Source organism: Anser anser (assembly GCF_964211835.1).
Source record: "Anser anser genome assembly, chromosome: 19".
NCBI lineage: Eukaryota > Metazoa > Chordata > Aves > Anseriformes > Anatidae > Anser > Anser anser.
In genome coordinates, this window is record NC_139740.1 from 14,619,671 (window position 1) to 14,638,911 (window position 19,241).

The 19,241-nt window shown below is 46.5% G+C and overlaps 1 protein-coding gene across 2 annotated transcripts in view; it reads right to left on the reverse strand.

Moving 5' to 3' along the window:
* RPTOR (regulatory associated protein of MTOR complex 1) overlaps positions 1–18,758 on the reverse strand; it is a 145,522-nt gene extending 126,764 nt beyond the window's left edge. For both annotated transcript variants that reach the window (XM_083804969.1, XM_083804968.1), the window contains exons 1-3: positions 18,125–18,758; positions 8,788–8,890; positions 5,504–5,586 (exon numbers count right to left, since the gene is read on the reverse strand). In XM_083804969.1, coding sequence (XP_083661095.1) covers positions 5,504–5,586; positions 8,788–8,890; positions 18,125–18,286 — 348 coding nt within the window. In that variant the 5' untranslated portion in view covers positions 18,287–18,758. The remainder of the gene's footprint in view (positions 1–5,503; positions 5,587–8,787; positions 8,891–18,124) is intronic.
* Between the last annotated feature and the right edge of the window lie 483 nt (positions 18,759–19,241).

The window sequence follows — 19,241 nt, forward strand, 5'->3', positions numbered from 1 at the left end:
ATTTTTTATTTTACGGTCCCTCTGTACTCTCCTATTTGCCTACCTCAGTCCTGTTGGAAGAAATTCTTTATTCAGAGGGCGGCGAGGCACCGGCGGAGGCTGCCCAGAGCGGCTGCGGGTGCCCCATGCCTGAAGTGCTCGCGGCTGCGGGCAGCCTGGGCTGGTGCCCATGGCAGGGGGTTGGAGTCGGACAGCCGTTCAGGTCCTTTCCAGCCCAAAGCATTCTATGACTCTCCGAATCTATTTCAGACCACAAGCTGTGCAGCAGCGCTTCCATTTCATCTGTACAGCACCTTGCCTAAGCGAGCCTTCCTCCATCAGCGGCGCTCCCGTGTGCTGCGACAGTACCATTAAAAACGGAATTAAAGCCTTCCCGAACCACACCTGTGGGAGACACAAACATCCATCCCTCATTTGTCTCACACCTAGCTGTGCAAAGACAACCACACGGCACAAACTCTCCGGAAAAGAAAGGTTTTATAAAAATGGAACACACCGATTTTAGTTGAAACAAGCCCCCCTGCCCCCAGTGTTAAGGCAGCACTTCACAAGCGACGGAGGAATATAAGCGTCTCTGAGATAGCTTTCTTAACCTAACCTCTGCTCAGGAAGGACCATGAACAGCATTTTTGACCTTCCAGTGGCAGGACTGGGAAAGTTTCTGTCAGAGAATAAAGAACAGTGTCGTAAAAAGCATCTGGTGCAGGAGGGCCGCTGGGATTCCTTTGGACTAGTAGAAATCACAACAGAAGTGTCAAAATTGAATGTGATAAGGGAAAAAAACACCCTGTGAATTTTCTGGGCAGTTTTGAGTTAAAAAAATGGTCAAAAGCCATAGCTGACAAAAAATAAAGCTGGAGTTCCATGCAAATTTAATGAGCATATGCTCCAGACTACTTCATACCAGATCCTGAATTATGTAAAGCGCGCATCATTCAACCTGCAATTCTGCCTTTGGCTGCACAGCCCCGCTCTCATTCAAAGGTAAATACACAGGAATGGAAACAAAGGGAAGTAATGTCCCTGGAAAGCTAGAAAGCCAAGTAATGAGACTTTTATTACTAGAAGGGGGAAAAAAAATTGTCTGGCACCCTTCTAAGAATGAGCCGGAAATCACAGGCCAACCTCATCTGGTAGCATTGTACACATTTACACGGGGTAATCGGGGCTTTTCATACAGAGGTACTGCAGCCTGGTTCAGAGAGCTCCAGCCAAGAGGACGCAGAAAAAATTCTCTCAAACCAGTCTGCAGGAACAGCAGAAAGCCGAGCAGCACCTTCATCCTAACCCCTCTGCTCCAGCTCTGCAGAACCCCACAGCAAAGAACTCACGTCCCACAAACGGATGTGAACTGGGACTTCAGCAACAGCTTCTGCTCACGAAAACCCACGCTAGCTACTGCGCCACTGCAGCAGCACTCTGAATTCAGAGTATTATTCCTCAGTTAAAAGTCAACAGGCTTTGAAAAAGGAAAGTCCCTGCTTTTTGAATGGTGCAACACGTGATGTTGCCAAAACTAAACGTGCACACAAACACCACGGGAAATATCTGTTCCTCACTGCCAGCACGGGCAAAGCAGCGCTCTTGCCGGTCGTTCGCTACAGCACTGCACCTGACCCAAGCAGAACTCTGCAAAGGGTAACAGAAGACCAGAAGCAGAGAAATACCATTTCCATGCGATCAATATCTTATCTAAATACTTTAAGTACTGAGCGCATGAAGAATCTCCAAACGAATCTTAACACACATTTCATTGTAGGCAATTAAAGTGACGGAACGCGTTGTCTAGCTAAAGGCTCTCCTCTTCCACGGTGTTCTCCTGGCACTGCCTGCCGAAACCCTTAACCTGGGTCCTGTAACTGGCTAGCCCCAGTTCTGCTCAGCTCCTCCAGCCATTCCCTAATCCATCAGCCCGCAGATTCCCCCAAACACCCGAAGAGCAGCTGCAGGGAAGGCTTTCCCTGGACCTGCACTATGGGGTCCTGTGCTCCTAGCCTTCCCTACCTTTTCCTCCTTTCATTCTCAGCTTCTTAGGCAGCCTCCCTTATGCCCTGTAACTTATGCCCTGTAACCGAGCCTCCTTTCCAGATTACCCTCAGGTTTAACCCCTTCTGCACCCAGCGGAACTCAAAGCCCATGGCACATGGCAATACTGGAGAAGGGCTCTCAGTTTTTTCTCCCCACTTTTTCACTAGCACCTAAATTATCTTTGCACCGAATTGCAAAACCTCTTACTTGTTCAGAAAAAAATCTTCAGAGATAAATTCTTCATTGTATGCCTGCAGCTTTGTCATCTCCTCCTTGCTTCCCCCAGTAACATTTTCATTTGAGAATTGCAGTGAAATGACTGGATATTGTTTAACTGCAGTATTTTGCAGATGAAAGAATGGCTGAAGTGTTTCTTACTCCTGCAGCACACAAATTTATGTAGCTACACAACAATAAAGCAAAGTCTTAAATTTAATCAGAAGAAATACTTCAAGCAATGGCAAGCTGATAAATTATTTAGAAAGGGGCTCAATAAGACCTAGAGGGAAATTGGCATCAGCTGTGCAGCCTGGGAGCTCCCAGAAACAAAGAATTTCCATCATTGTCCCTTCTAAGGCTTTTTCACCTAAGCTATTTGTATTTAGCAAAAATGGGCATTTATTCAAACATCATCTTACAATTACAAGCAGACTAGAGCTGCACTGGTAGTGATGTTAAAGGACTTTTCACACAGCATTTATTATAGGGACAGTACTGGAAGGACTGACAATCCATTTACCAGAGGTTACCACTATTTGTGCATTCACAATAAGATATTGATGGCAGGCACTTCCTAGCTTAAGGACCCACAGTAACAAGCCAGTAACACCCGCTAGTTCAGAAGATTTTAATGATTTGGTCTTTTTCCAGACTGCCTAGCTTTCCCAGAATTGTCTTCTTCCCATCAATTCTTCAACCATTCCAAAACACTGAGAAATAGACAAAACTAGATGTATTAGTATTTATATGAAAGGTCTAGGAAATTCAATAATGTTCCTATTGTTTTATTGCAGATGGCACATCAACTTCTCTTTATTACTGCAGAAAACTCAAGAGCCCTGTAGAGTGCAATAAAACGGTACGTGTTTAGCTTTGCAATGTTTCAAAGGGCTGTGATTTACTGCTAAGAACCAGGCACCTTGCACACAAACATCTGAGTTCAGTAATTGCCTCATGTTTTGTGCAAACTCTACAAGGCAGCGTGAGGTCAGCCCACACGCAGAGTACCTGCTGCTCCTCGCTGCCTGTCCCTCATCCTCACTAACATGGACTCTGTTATTAAAGAGCCGAGAAAGGTTTGTTGTCACCTTTGCATCAAGATGTTTTACTTCTCCTATTCGGTTGCAGGCACTCTTTGTAATTTCTGCCAAATCTTTGGGCTGCCAGATAGATTAAAAAAATTGCCAATGCACCAAAAGGAAAAACACCAAAGCAAATTCTTCTGTCTTAAATATATACCTTACTTACACGCCTCAAGACAAATCCTTCTTACATAAGTATACTTCCAAACACTTCTGAAAAAAAGCATATCCACCGAACATTCACGTTTGAAGTGTTATGTAGAAAACTGCCCACAGATTTAGTAACGTAAACATCTCGCCGCTACATACAGCAAGTCTCCTTCAGGTAACACAGCCAGCCTTCACTGAACAATGAACTCAGTTCTCATCAGCCAACCCTGAACAAGGGGGTAGAGAAGTATCACACACAGGCAAGAAATACAAGAACCTGTATTACATGTATTTCTGTTCAAACTGCTCTGCGTATGTTATTTCCAACAAGTTTGAGTTAAAAAGCAGAAGAGGGACTCAGAATGCATACAATGAAGTCCTTCACCAGCATCCTTTATAAACCACACACACCAATAATTCTTTTTTGGTGAAAAATATTCTCAGCATCTGGCAAAAGAAAAAATTGTTTACTGTTGCAAAGATAATCCCAAAGCCGTTTGTCTTTTCTCTGAAAGTACTGGTCCTTTATGAAGGAATGGAAGACGTGGGGAAAGAAAACATCGCCAACCCTCCCAGCTCCCCGCAAGAACAGAGACACTCGGAGCTGGTAAGTTCCGCGTTCAAACAAAGCATTGGCAGCAGCAATCTATCCTTATTGATTTTATAAATTACAAAGAAACCAGTAAACAAACATAACCCATCACAGTTTAAATAGAAAGATCGGTTAAAAATACCTACGGGCACTGCTAACACCAGCGCCTTCTCAACCACTCTTCCTATACTGAGGACAGGAACGTGGGAATAACTTTGCCAGTTGCAGACCACACTCTTAAACCATACACCAACAAACATTACGCAGAAAGTCAGTTAGTCATACATTAAATAAGGTAGCGAGCAACGTTAGAAGCAGAAAATGTAGTCCCAGTGCTGAAAAAAATGCTTATTATTACTGAAGTCAATGTAAAATGAAGAGATCAAACAGTGTCCCCTCTAAAACATCTCCCTCAAATGAAGATCAGCTTCGTATTGGCGCATCATAAGGAGAAAAAAAATAAAGGCAAATCTACAGGTAGGTTCATTCAGTGAAGTTATTGTTTCTGTTTGGGTTACACATTACTTATCATAAATTTATGCTTTAGTAGCCAATAGTGTAGGTACTTTGAAGAGCAGTATTTATCTGTATACCCTACAACACGCAGATAAGGACAAGGACACACCGGGAAATGTTAATAGGGAAGATGATTCTACAGTTTGGTTTTTGTACCTATTTGAAAAATGCTGCAGACTTCAAATTTTCTTCTTTAGATCTTTATGTAGCTTATTTACTAAGACATACAAAACTATGGATATTGAAATACCCAGCAGTAACATACTTCCCCCAGAAGTGAGACTGAGACGTTACAAAGCAGAAAATAAATAGCCAGTAAGGAGCATGTTTGTTTAACTTCTGCTTTGTTACTATTATCCAAAACAGTCACTTTCAAAAACTTATATACACATTATATTAGTTCTATATAGATAGACTTAGCAGTTACCAAAGTTCTCAAGTTACATTTTACAACCAAACCAAAAGCCTTCCTTGGCTACTGACCATACAACAGTTACTTTTTCCAGTCACAAGATTAAGGAAGTACGGATGAGTGCTGGGACACATACTTTTAAACTAGCTGAGGCCAAACACTTTTATTACAGATGAAGCCACAAACTCAGAATGAAAAACCTGAGAACATCTCAAAAATAAAGACGGGAGAATATTAATTAAGAACTCAGCTGTAGAATTTAATATCTAAACCATCCCACACATGACTGAAGAAAGTGCTAGCCAAGAAGCAACCGCTAGAAAACTTGATATTTTGACAGCCTGCAAGAATGTATTCATCCTGATGGATGACAGAAGCAACAAATGCTGCAAGAGCACCGTGCCACACAATAGTACACACCTCAGTTTTCTGTCTAAGTTGAAAGTCTACCATGAAGGAGTATCACGTCTACAGCTGCCGAGGGGAAGCACAAAGAATACTTACTCTTGGCTGCCAGTTTTCATACTGCTTCTGTAAGTTCGCACCAATGGTTTCCAGAGCTTTTTGAGGACCCATTGATAGAGGATCTAAGAAACAAAATACAAATGAGTCTTTTTGACCACAACCGAGCCATTCAGCTTGCCAAGAGGACGAAATTACTTCCAGTTACCCATGTGCATTTAAAACTTTAGCTACTTTCGCATTATGTTTCTGTAAAATCCGGATCTACAACCTTGGAGACCAAAGTCTACGGAGCAAGAACAACAACACACCTTGCAGAACAAAAGCATCAAAGCTTTCTGCACCGTTCCTCTCCAGTGTTCTGCATGCAAGAGAGGGCATTTAGTGATAACTTAGCGCAGATTCCTTTCCTGCACTCAATTTAAAATTCATAAACGTTACATTCTTCATGGAAGTTACTTAGGTGTAACACCCAAAAATTATCCTCAAACTCTTCACTCGGATATAAATTAAAAACCATTAGAACCTGTCAAAGTTGGAAGAAGATTTCTCTCACTAAGGTAATAAATACAGTTGTTTTGAAAGAGAGGAGGAAAGGCTTAACATTTGTGTCTTTTAATACTGAAAAAAAATGTTTCTGTAGTAAATAACAACAATTGAAATAGCTTACACAAAAATTACAAATGGTGTATAGTCTCTGAAGCAGTAAGCAATGGTAGTAAATGAAGCAAGATTTTGCTTTTATCAGGAAAAAATGTTTATCATCAAATATAACCATTTTAATAAGTTAATTGTATCACTAGATAATTATCACAATCCATAGCAATATAATTTCAGCTTATGTGCTCATTCAAAAAAGCATGGCCTTATAATTGACACTTCAGTTTCAAAAAAGTCTAGGAGCTAATATTTTGCAATTTAATACAAATTATTTTTTAAAGCAATTAACAGATTCAATGAAGTTTTTAAAATCAACTTTATGAATATTCTACCTTATACTGTTAGAAACAAAACCTAATAAAGCATGATGAAAGCAGGATTTTATGAGTTATTTTTCTCGAATACATAAAAACCAGGATTTTGTTGAAGTTACAGTATTCTTTTGTAGAATGATTTAAGGTAATATATCATTCACATTTTTCCAGACAGACTGAAAACAAATAACCAGCAGTAGTAAATTGTCTGCTCCGACTTCGAGAAGCCTATCTATTTCCTTCAGCTTAGCTTCAGCTGTTGCTCCACGAGTCTAGACAGAAGCATCACCAGAAGAAAATGAGTTCTCCGGTCCTCTCTGCAGAGCCTGCAGTTTCAGCACTCGCTGACATACGTTTCAGAAATGTTTCTACATACTGCAGTAATCTTTGTCACTCCAAACTGCAGCAGTCCCCTTGCTATTTAAGGCAAGGTTCCCGAGACCCTTGAGCTGCAGGACAGCAGCATTCGCACTGATACTACTAGAAGGGTTCACACTGCCTCCTAAGACCTTTTGTTAGTTCGTATGCCATTAGCTACCGCTCAAATAACAAAAATGCAGCATAATAAATAAATAAGCCTGATGTATTTGAGTCCTTCAAAAGGACCAAGCTGAACGTTAAAAAAGAAACGTAAAATATTTCAGATCCACTCTGACAGCAGAGGAATACAGTTAGTGGACTTGGGAGTGCCTTCGGAGCACTGAGCACGAAACAATGCCCTTCCTGCTACAACAAAGTACGCTGGTGCCTCTCCAAGAGGCAAACAATGGAAACTAAAGATTGTCCTAAGCATAGCTCGTGCCACCAGTCATTGTGTGAGCTTCCAGCTCCTTCCCGAGCGTGTACACGAGGCTGGCGAAGGCCTGAAGACAGAGGCCGCGCTGCCTTCGGCCTGTCAGTGCTGCACCCGTGCCAGCCAGGGCCTAATCCCGGAGAAAACAAAGCACTTCGGATGTTAACAGGGCACATCTGGGAGGAGAAAACAAAGCACTTCGGATGTTAACAGGGCACATCTGGGAGGCACGGTGAGAACGGCGGCTGGCTTTTGACAGAGAGAGCGATGGCCGTTTGTTAGCAGAGTTTGGTGAGCTCAGCTCAGTCTTAAATAACAGCAAAATGCTTTCCACTTCTGCATCTGGCAGAGACACTGTGCTCCCACAGCACACACCATCAGCTTCTCTTAAGACTCTTGTACAGAAGAAAAACCAGTGGGTGTTTTTGCAGATTACACAACTTTACATTTCTGAAAACAGTAGAAATGGAAATGAGTGCTTGTGTATATACACACAAAATTTAATTTAAAAACTGCATTCAAAATTCTCTTTGTTGATGATAATCACTAATAACTTTAATGACTCTGCAATACTCCTCGTTCTCTTTGCTCTCTACCCATGGATCAGTGAGAAATGCGAGCTGTTCTCTCCACTGAAAAGACGTATTTGTTACTGCATGCTCATGGCTTTTTAATTGCTTTAAAGTCATCAGCATTTTTTGGTTTAAAAAACAAAATGAGACGCTGCCGATTCATAAAGCAGGTTAGAAACGAAATGTTCTGAAAGTTGTTTTTTTAAGAAGTTCAGTTCATACAATGATTAATTTGCTACTGTAGCCCATTATAAGGCTCAGTGTTTAGGATTACAGGGCTTTGCGTCTTACTCGCTGAAGACTGAACATTTTCAATTCCTAGATAAAACCCAAATCTCTTAGTTTTCTTACACAAGGCAATTCCTTTTAATATTATTTCAGATTTATCTCATCTTGAAAATCTCCAAAACCAAGGAAACTTTTCACTTCCTAATGAAAAAAATAGAAATTTAATCCAATGCTGCATCAAAGTATCAAGCCCATGTGTTAGCACTGCTAGCAAGACATTCTTGGGAATAATTCCAGGTTTTCTGAATTTATGTACCCAAGTCAAATAGCCTCAGAGCAGTCACCTCGAACCGCTGCAAAGTCCATGCGTGTTAAAGACCTATTTCTCGACTGTATGATGCAGGGTTATTTCAAACCTTTGCAGAGCACTCTAAGGATGTAACCGCTCAGAGGTTTCCTCAGATACTTATAAATCTACAGAAATTAAAAATATAAAAAAATAAGTAGCTCATTAGCAGCCTTTTTTCCTCCATACTATCTCATTTTAGAATAAAGCAGGAAAGATGACCTATGGCAGCTGATACTGCTGGACACTTAATTAACTCGTACAGACACGGAAAAATCATAAACCAGATTTCCTTTTGTTCACCCTAGTTTTAAGTCCAGGAAACCGACAACTTTGCAATTACCATATATGCTATACCTCAGTATTTGTAAGACTAATGCAGTTATCCGGAGCTTGGAAGATTCAAGACTTACCTATCCAACACTCCAGACGGGCACAGGGAGTTGTTTTCACCACGTCAGGAGGGTCCACACCGACATTTAGGCACAAAACTAAGGCAACACTAACAGTCTTCATCTGGAAAGGAAACACAATAAAATGCTTACTTAGTGTAGAAGCTAAATAATTTTTATTTGTGTTGAAGTCTTACCACTACTATAACTTTTGAAGGGTTTCAACTAAGCTTCGTTATCTGCTCTTTAACACAAACTATTTTAAGCAAGGCATGACCGATTACATTTTTCATTTTTTTTAATAGAACAGTACTTAGAGATTTTACATTACTATTTTTATTATTATTTCCACAGCTCATTCTTCTTTTATACAGCATGGAAATGGATATCATTGGACTTCTATGCATCTTAAATTAGTCACTGTCCAACTGAAATGTATTATTAAAATATGGGAATATGCTATTCAGGGTTCCTGATCAATATTCAGATATAGTATGTCCTTTCTAATATTGAAACCAAAAGCAATAAAAGGAAAAACATCCAAGTGACTAACTAAACCATAACCAAATGTTTAGTCCTTATTTTTTGTTTCCTTCACATTTAGCTAACCTGGATACATCTTGCAGACCTCTGAAATGACACAGTTCACTAGAGACCGGAACCCTGCTAAGGTGCTTATAATTATCTGAAGAAGAGACTAAGGATTTGGGTTTCACTTTTTTTTAATTTTTTTTTTTCATATTGCCACATTCAGAAGCCATCCTGTATTTTTCCACCTTTTATTCATTTTTCTAAAATTCTGCAGCAGGAGATGTTTTGGTAGACAAAGAAAGTGGTGTTTAGAACTCCAGGTACGTATACCCCACGCAAATGGTCCACAGTCGTATGGAAAACGTGTTATCTTGAAGCTTCTAATCAAAAGTTTCCCCTTCAATTCACCTTAAATATTGGCAAACCCCGGAGCAGCTACCAAAGCTGAAAGCTCTAACTAGTATTTCTGACAACATTAATCCACCTCTAACTACGTTTATTACGTGGCCCCCAGCATTGCACTAACTGCCACTTCATCGTCCTTTAAATCAACCTCCCTGCAAGGATGTACGCAAACCCAGCACGATCAAATATAATTTACATTATTTGGCTGCTTCATTCTCTTCTCTAAACTCCTTCAGCCCAATACCAATACACCGATACAAGCCTAGATCCTGATACCAAGAAGGAAAACAAAAGAAGTAGCATGGCTCACTGTACTTCCATCGAGCGTTCGGCTCTCGCTTGTCTGAAGCAAAGCCCCCCGCATCTTGCTTCCCCAGGGTGCTCGTTACAATTCAGAACAGCAGGAAAAAAAATCCAAGAGCTAGAGCCACAGGAATTTATAATTTATAAAGAAAGCAGAAACTGGAGCAGAGAGGCACTATTCACACAGAGAAAGGGAAAAGGCTCCACATCAGCACAGGAGTTCTGCAGCCTGATGGGGATTCTGGAGTAGAAAATTAGCAAGAGAGCCAGCTAACGGCTTCATCCCAAACCGTGCTCCTGACAACACAGCCCTGCAGTCACAGGCGAGCCGCTCGTCCCCACGCTGCCCTGACAAGGGCTAAGCGGCACTTCCCAGAACACAGACGAACACAAGAGTCTCGGCGGAGGTTGCCTCAGGGTGTCACAGAAGGGCTCCCAAAGGAGCACACAAGGATCAGGCGAAAAAGCCCACGGCTGAAATTCGGCACAGAGTACACACGCATGACGGGTACTTGATGGAAACCAGGAACGACACCCAGAGGTCCAGTTCCAGGCAACGTGGGGTCCAGCTGCAAGGTGCCGCTCGGTCCCCCAGCGTTAGCAGCGGTCGGGCAGCCCTGCAGAACCACCGAGACCCAGAGGTCTGCGGCCAAGCCCGGGGTCTCCAGGTGGAGAACGGACATCTGCGCTGACAGCCAAGCCGACTCAGTCCTCTCCCCCGCGACGTCTCTGCCATCCTCCTCCTCTCTATCTGCTTCTCTTACCTTCCACCTTCACCTCTTCCCCTCTCTCTTTCCCCCACTTAGTTTATCAACGCCAAAGCTTTACTCAAAAAGGAGCTGTGCCAGCAACTCGGTGTCGATCCCTTTCACGTCGCTCACGTGCGCCTTGCCCTCCATCCCCCTCGCTCTTGGCTTTGTTTGGAAAGTAGTTTCATCGGGATAGAGGGCAGCTGCGGCACTGAACCCCGCACAGAGGTCTGCCTGGTGGGTCAGGACAATGAGGAGCCCAATAAAAACTCTGCTACAAGAGCTGCAACAAAAAAGCCAACGATACGTTCACAAATGTAACAGGCACAGGTGACCTCAAGGAGAAAACTCTGCTACAAAAAAAAAGTTACTCCCCATCCAAGTCAGGCACCGACCTGCCCCAAAGCATGCAGCGACTCTCACAGGACAGCCCAAGGCTCCAGTTTTAACCTAGGGGCGGGTTTTTAAGCAGTTTCCCCAGGACGGCAGCTGCCCGGCACCTGGCACGTCGCTTCACAGGTAGCTGCGAAATACCAACTGTTTGGGAGAGGCAGACGAAGCCGTGACCCTCCTCACCCAGCCGCACACAAGCGCGTGACCGCGAGGGATGCTGAGGGCAGGGGCTCGGAGGGGACACGTCCCGCTCACGCGCGGCGAGCGGGCGCAGGAGCGCAGAGCCCCGCTGGACGCGCTGCCTGCCACGCGGGCACCTGGCCCGCCAGGCTGCGACTCGGTGCCACTCAGCGAGGACTGGGGATCGATCCCTACTCGTCCCTTTTTTGAACGGACCTTCCCTTCCAGCACCCAGCTACCGAGACACAAGAGGGGCACCAGTCCTGCTGCAACCTCTCCAGCTCATTTGTAGCGTTTACGCGGTGACACAGCTTCACCGAGAGCTTTCTGCTGCAAGGAAGCTTTTATATAAAGTTTACGAGAAATGCGCCGTTATGAAAAAACATCAGCGTGCTTCTCCACGGCGACAAAAATAGCAGAAGGCAAAGAAAAACTTCAAGGTAACGTTAATAATGCAACACCTCTGCAGGCAGCCTCCGCCATCTGTAGTCCAAAAGGTCGGTGCTTGCTGTGACAGCACGCACCAGATTCCTAGTTCAACTCCTCCTTCGCGTTTGTTTCCCTTTTCTAGCCCCCGTCTCCCCCACCAACACTACGAAATCTCTTCCGAGCTTCGCGCTGCCCAGCACGTTGGAGCTGAAGAGCAGCCAGTGCTGCCAGCACAGCTCCACAAAGCAGGCCTCCGCTGCCCGCTTCACTGCTTACTTTATTAGCCCTTCTTACGCCCAGAGACTAACTGTCCCTGTCAGCCGACACCCAGGACGTACAAACACACGGGCTGTTCACCTGCCCTGAGAACAGCACCCGGCAGGGGAACGCCGTCAGTCGGCGCCACGGCCCAGCGCCCCCAGCTCCCCGAGGTGCCCCCAGGGACTGGAGGTGACCGCGCGGGGCAGAACTGCTCTTACGATTAAAAGCTACGAAGCTGGCTGATTCACCGCGGTAGCAAAGCATCAAAATAGGGCAGAAAACCTGAGGACTGAGAGCACACAGCGGCTTTCTGAAGAGCCCAGCTACCTAAGATGATCAGGATAACGCTACTGAACGTATTTTGGCTAAAGAGCCCCTCATTCTCCTTTCCAGACAAGTCTGTCTCAAAACTGAGACACAAGGAACGATCAATGATCTCCCTCGGTTATCAGCGGCCTTCCTGTGCTAAGTCACCTTCGCAAACATTCACGAGTAGAAGATCAGCTCAGCAGCAAGCCGATTACAACGAGGCAGCAGAGAAGAAACGAGAACACCCCCAGACCTCTCCAGAAAAGAGAGACCCACGGAGAAAAACACAAATGACGCTCCAAGGAAGGCTGCTCTCCTTGGATTTCTCTACCCGCACAAAGGCAGAGAGAAGCGTGAGAACCAGAAAAGCCTTAACAAAGCCTCTCCAAAAGGTTCACGTAACCCTCCGCCTCTGAGCTACCGGAGCGCGCAGGGAGCCGCAGCCCAGGAGCGGGAGCTGCCAGCACAAGAGATGCTCCGCAGCGCTCCCCACGAGAGCCTCGTGCGAAGCAGCCCACTGCCGCCCGGTCACCTCCCGCGGCACGAGGCGTCTGCCCGTCCTTGGTAACACTGCCACGCGCGGAAAGTTGGAGGAAAAGCCTTGCAGCGTGCTAAGTATTTGTAATTAAAGTGTGCCATTTGCAATAACAGCCCAGCACTTACAGACGGATCTCGAGGCGGGTACTGCCCCCTTGCCTTCTATTCACAGGCCTTTCAGATTTCTACAGACGGGCAGGGATCAGCCCCCCGCACGTACACCGTGATGTTAGCGCAGCAATCGTCCAACTCCTCTCCAGGTACCATACGCTCAGTAGTGCAGCAACACGTCTCCGCGACTGTCCTGGTCTCCCTGGCAAAAACCAAAACTAAGCACGTTACAAAAACACGAATCCTCTCCTTGCACTTTTCTGAATGGAGAACACAGCTCGCTGTTTTCCATCGTTCCACTTGATGATGAAGTCGTCTCTCCCCACTCTAAAATTATCTCTGCTACTGATAACGTTGTCAGCTCCTTCCCAACACGTTACACTGCATTTCTGTCACTTATTACTCACATTGCAAACGTAATTATAATGAAGCACTCTCACGGAGCTATTTAAGGGAATAAGACTCCTGGACATTTTTGTGTACTAAGACATTAAATTTTTAGATTTGAAAAAATTATTTTCCTTTCCACGTAGCTGGTAAAGGTAGAAATACCAAAACCAGAGCCTTGTGGTGCTTAATGTGCACTGCCTGTTCTCATTGTTAAAGATGGACTTCAGCCAATGCATAGAGCAAGAACTGACTTGCTTCCCAGTTCCTAAGGGACAGGAGCAAATTCCTTACAGAGTCCCTGGTCTTGGAATCCTCTAGGGAAAGAGCAGACTGATTAAATCCAGATGACTAAAGAAACATACAGCAAAGTATATTTTTATTCTGTAGTCATTCACATCCCACAAGTTACCTTTGCTAATAAAGCCTTATGCCAGTGAGCATCTCTAAAAACTTTGTATCTTAAATTACAGAGGAAAAAACATTTGAATTTGGGATGTAGCAGAACATCTCCAGGTTTTAATCTAAGCTTACCAGGAACACAAGTGTAACTGATATGAGTGAACGATTACCTCCACCACATAGACATCTCTCTACCAGCATTAATTTAAACTGAAATAAGAGTTCAAATGTTGCCTTCGGTCTGTTTAAAAAAATAAATAAAATAAAGCTTGATTTGACAAATGTACCCCTCATTACACATTTACTCGATGTTCAACCATCACAAAAAGTTACGTATCATCTTGCAAGAAGTCTGCAGAACTCTTCAGAGCTGTTCAAGCCCTCTCTCCTTAGACATAAAAGTGTCTGTAGACAGATGTAGCGCGAGCTTCCCAACTCGATCCAATCGATACCCAACGATCTTAATTCACAACGAACCCTGCTCTGGGTAAGAGACGATACAAACCCATAACCTGGATGACAGCGCTCATTACTTACAGCAGGGGGTTCAGCGGTGGGAGAAGCTGAGCTGCTTTGTTTTGGTTTTTTATTTCGGAAGACATTTGTAAACCAGCAGGTGCCCTACACTGGCACTCAACTCGCACACCTCGCGGGGCAGCTGCTGCCCCTTGGAGTAGCGGTCGAGCTAGCGCGGATTCCAGCCGCAGCCTGGGAGGGAGACGGAGTCACAACACCCCCGGCTCCTGGGGCCACTCCACGGCAAAGGAGCAAAGCGCTCCCTGCCAGCCGCACCAGGAGCTCCTCCACACACCGGGGGAGGAGCAGAAAGCACACGTCCTTTGGTTTAGACCCCAGGCGGATTCCCAGGTTATGAGCTTCTTCAACACGACCACGGCTGACGGTCTGTGAAAACGCATAAGCAAACAGAAGACAAACACTTAGGCTGCAATAAGCAGAACCGAAGCAAAGGCTGCCACCAAAACGTGACCTCGCACCCGAGGAGGCTCCCTCGGCTCACAGCCGCCCGCTGACCTGGCCCTGGGTGAAAGGGGGGAGACCAGCGGGCAGCGCCGCTGCAGCCCAAGCGGCCAAGCTGCTTCCAGCACAGGTCTGCTTGGGGAGTCCGAAACAACCGCCCGAAGCTGAAATAATGTGCGCAAGCTTCCAGCGTTACCACCTTTGTTAACTCCCTTTGCTGTACGAAACTTGTGCCACGCAGGCAGGTAAGCTCCGCTTCTCCGAACTAAGCGCATTCGTATGCGGCGCTGTTTTAATCTACATTTCCATAGAAACCTGATCGTGCATTCCTCTTCTCATAAAAAGAGGATTTAATTCTCACTCAGCAAGTTACGAGGCAGCAAGAAAAAAATGCTACAGTAAAACTATTACAACTACCTCTCTTGCTCTCCACTTATTTTAGAAATCAATGTAAGTACGGCATGGCTTCATTTAAATATTCTGCATTTAGCAGCAACTTGTCAGTAAAACCTGGTATCTTTGAAACCTTTTTATTTAAATCAAGTTTCACGACTTGACTGCTACTGAGGCTGGGAGATTTAATTCAATATACAAAGCATAATTCCAAACCTCCTGTGTTAAAAATATACTTTAAATAAATAATAGATCAAAGCAGTGTCACTTTGATGGCATATGTAGTCCAGCGAAGCAGGAGACGAAAGATTAAATGTCTTCAGAGCAGTCCCTCCAGATGAAAGGGGGCAAGTGAATGTTCAGTTACTTTACCTAGATTTACCGCTGATTACTTTTCTTATTTGATTTTTCCCTCGTTACATTTCTGCTTTCTAAAGAATCTTCAATTTCCTATAAACTCTGGGTTTTTTAGAGCAATGGAAAAAAAAAAAAGTCATTCCAAAAGTCATCCCATTCCCAAACCTCAGTGGAATCACTTCCTACAGCTACAGTGAAGTTAGGGTCACCCCTTCGCAGGGAGTGCTCAGGATGATGTACAAGGGCAAAACCAGCCCCAGCCTGTGTTTTTTCCATGATTCACAGGGAAAAAATGCCACAGACTTATCTGCATCTCTAGCAAATACAGGTTTTGGTTGGTAGACCTTTAAGAATTTCTTAGTTTAGATATAGGCTCAGCCTATGCTGTGACAAGCAAATTTATCAAATTGGAACTAAGTAAACGCTTTCCACGCTCTCAAATCATACCAAGAGATGAGAGTTACACCCCCTCCAGCCCTCAAGAAAATCTTTCGACAGCACCTGGAAGAGAAGGACGCCCACCTGGGGCAATCAGGCACGGCTTCTGGAGTAAGGCAGCAGCAGACAAGTAAAGGAAGCTGAAGTCAGTTGGGGAGCACGACAAACCAGCAGTCAGATGGAGGCTGAAGGGGAACGACTACCTGTTTTTAATTTGATTAGCGGCTACAGAAAGGTATCAGAGGCCTTGAATGCTGACCAAAACAAGCACGGCTGCAACACAAAATTTGGGTCGGTGGGGAACAGTGCTCTAGAGAAAGAGAAAACGAAAGAGGAGAGTTTCTGAAGTCAGCTAAAACAACAAAACGAGAGGAATTATTTATAAAGCAAGAGAGCACACCTCAAGTTAAGTGAAATCAGGAGGGGAAAAAAAAAATCTTGTTCTTCAAGCAGAATGTAATTATACATAATGGCACGTTTGACCAAACAATAGCAATAAAGCTGTCCAAACGCACAACGATATGATCGGCACGACTCATCTTGCTCTAAAGTTACTTGCTTCGAGCTAACAGTGAAAACAGAAAGAAGCAAATGTGAAGTCTTCAGTTTATTCCATTTTCTTCATTTACAGAAATAAAACTCAGTGTCTTTGAGAATGAATTCACTCAGGGCCAGATTTTGCTGAGCCATGACGACTGCTGTAGCCACCGCTCTCCTCATTAAAACGATTCCCTTTTACTCTAACAGGCACGTGAAACGTGCTACAATAGAGAGAAGGCAGCTGGTTACTACCAGCCCCGTACTCACGTTTATGCTGTAACCTATTGATCATCAAGGCAAAGTCGCTCCCGATTTAGAAAAAGACAGCTTGCAGATCATCAAGTAAGCAAATAGGAAGCTTCACGGGAAGGCGGAGGGATCACTAAAATAGACAAGCGAGCTCATCACACCTCCACAGTCTAGTAAAGTCACTTTTTTGCCAAAACCCTTTAAAGAAGGCACACCACAAGACACTCTGTTCTACGGCTCATTTAAATTGGATCCTAAACCAAAAAACTCAATTCAGTCCATTAACGATTTGCCAAGTCAGATCCTTACTACATGGCTCTACTCAGACAATTCTGGCTCTGCCCGAGCCTTCCCCAGCGCTTCTGAGCACAGTAACCATTGGGGTGAACACCCCCGGGAACATTTAGATTAACACACAGCCCCCCCGTCCCTGCTCATGGTGCCTTTGGAAAGAACTCAGAGGAAGGAGTTTCACCAGCGGTTCCCAAGTTTAGGTCACAGCGTTACAAACGGGATCATAAACGTAACAGGAATTCGGTCACACAAAAAAATCACGCACACAGGTACACGGACGTGACTCTGAGACCTCGGGAATCCGGTAACAACCGAAAGCCAATTCCAAAACTGGAAGGCGTGGAGCTGATTATCCACAATGTTTCTTAGGTGTTTGCTTGTATATTTATTTTAGCTTAGGCTAACTAAGCCAGGACACAAACATAGCACAGGGTTCAAGACGCCCTGGAACAGATCTTCGCTTGGCATTCTTGACTTTACCCGTGTAATATACAGCACGCATTCAAATACAAGAGCATCGCCTTGCTATAGCACACACTAAGTGCTTCATCCACTAATTATTTTCTGCCTCCAAAATCATATAATCTCAGTTTCCTCTCAGACTGAGTCACACGCTCAAAGAACACCTTAATTTTATATTCCACATAACATGCTGGTGGCGAACTTCGAAACCACAAAGCTTCCGTGCACCTTCACCACCAGCCACCTGTAATGGCATTCCCTGCGCCTTGTGCTGGCATCGTTACCTGCTGATCCAGAGCGCTGCTTAAGACCTCATTAATTTTATTGCCTGCACTGAAGAACACCAAGTACCAATTCCATTTCAAGGGCTTAAATGAGGGAGCTATTCACAGAGTATATTACGGTGAACTTGGAATTAGCATTTTCCACACAATACCCCGAGCTGGAAGGGACCTTTGAGGATCTTCAAGCCCCACGTTTGGGACCCGTCTGCATCCCTCATGCACATGAGGAGCACACAGGCCGAAGGCACGTTAGGCTATCAGATCCCACGCGGGTCCTTCCCCTGAACGCAGCCCGCAGATGGGAGCGCGGCAGCCCTCAGAGCACCGACTCCTTCCCCCCCAGCGCCTCCTGCCCCTCAGCCTCACCCGGTCCTTCATCCTCCAGCTCTGCGCCAAGGACTTGGAGCCTTCGATCTTCTCGCAGTGCCTCTTCTTCATAAAGGCCAGGGGCAGGTTCCAGTCCGTCAGGTCGGACTCATCCTCCTCCCCCAGCCCCAGCAGAGGCGACTGCAGCATCTCGGACTCCATCGGGGCGGCGGCGGCGGCCAACAAGCGCCCGGCGGCCCCGGGGGCCGAGGACGGGCAAGGGCAGCGGGCGGCCCCGCTCCGCGCCAAGGACGCGCCCGGGGCGAGCGGCGCCTCACGCCCGGCGGCTCCGCGCCTCCGGCCCGCGGGCAGCCGCCCCGTCAGGACGCGGGGGTCGGCGGCGCCTCCCGGCCCCTCGGCGGGCCGAGCAGCGGCGGGGCCCGGCCCGGGCCTCCCCTCGCCGCCTCTAGCCCCGCGGGCCCCGCGTTCGCTGCGGAGGGAGCCGCGCCCGGCCCATGGCGGCCCCGCGCCTCTCGCACACCGGCGGCCGCGGGCGGATCGGCGGAGCGGGCGGCGCGGCGGGGGGGGGGAGCGGAGGGGGCGAAGGGGCGACGCGTCCCGCGGCACCGGCACCCGCCTCGGCTCAGCACCGCGGCCAGGGGGCGGCCATCTTGCCTCGGCCCACGATGCACCGCGCTACGGGCCGCCGCGCGGGACACGCCGCGCCGCGCCGGGCCGCCCGCGGTCGCCATGGTTACGGCGGGGCCCGGCCCGGGGCAGGCCCCGGGAGCTGCCCGCGGGTCGCTGAGGGGAGCCCCCCACACACACACACAGACACCGGGCGGCGGAGGCTCAGAGCCCGCCGGGCTGCCCCGGGAGGGCGGCCGTGCACCCGGCGGGAGGGCCCCGGCTCTCCCGGCTCCGTCCCTGAGGGGACATCGCTCAAGGTGCGCTCGGCCGCGGGGCCGAGCCGAGAGCGGCCCGGAGGCGCTGGGGGGAAGAGCCGGGGAAGGGTGAGACGGGGTCCCACGGAGCTGGGGCTGCTTCCCCTACATCCGAGGAACAGAAATTACCCTCCTCGCTGTCAAATAAACCGGAGGTTAATTAAGATCAAACAGCGCTGCTCCTGAAGGTCCTCTGAGTGTTTGCTCTTAGCAGTAGTCAAGTCCAACTGCAT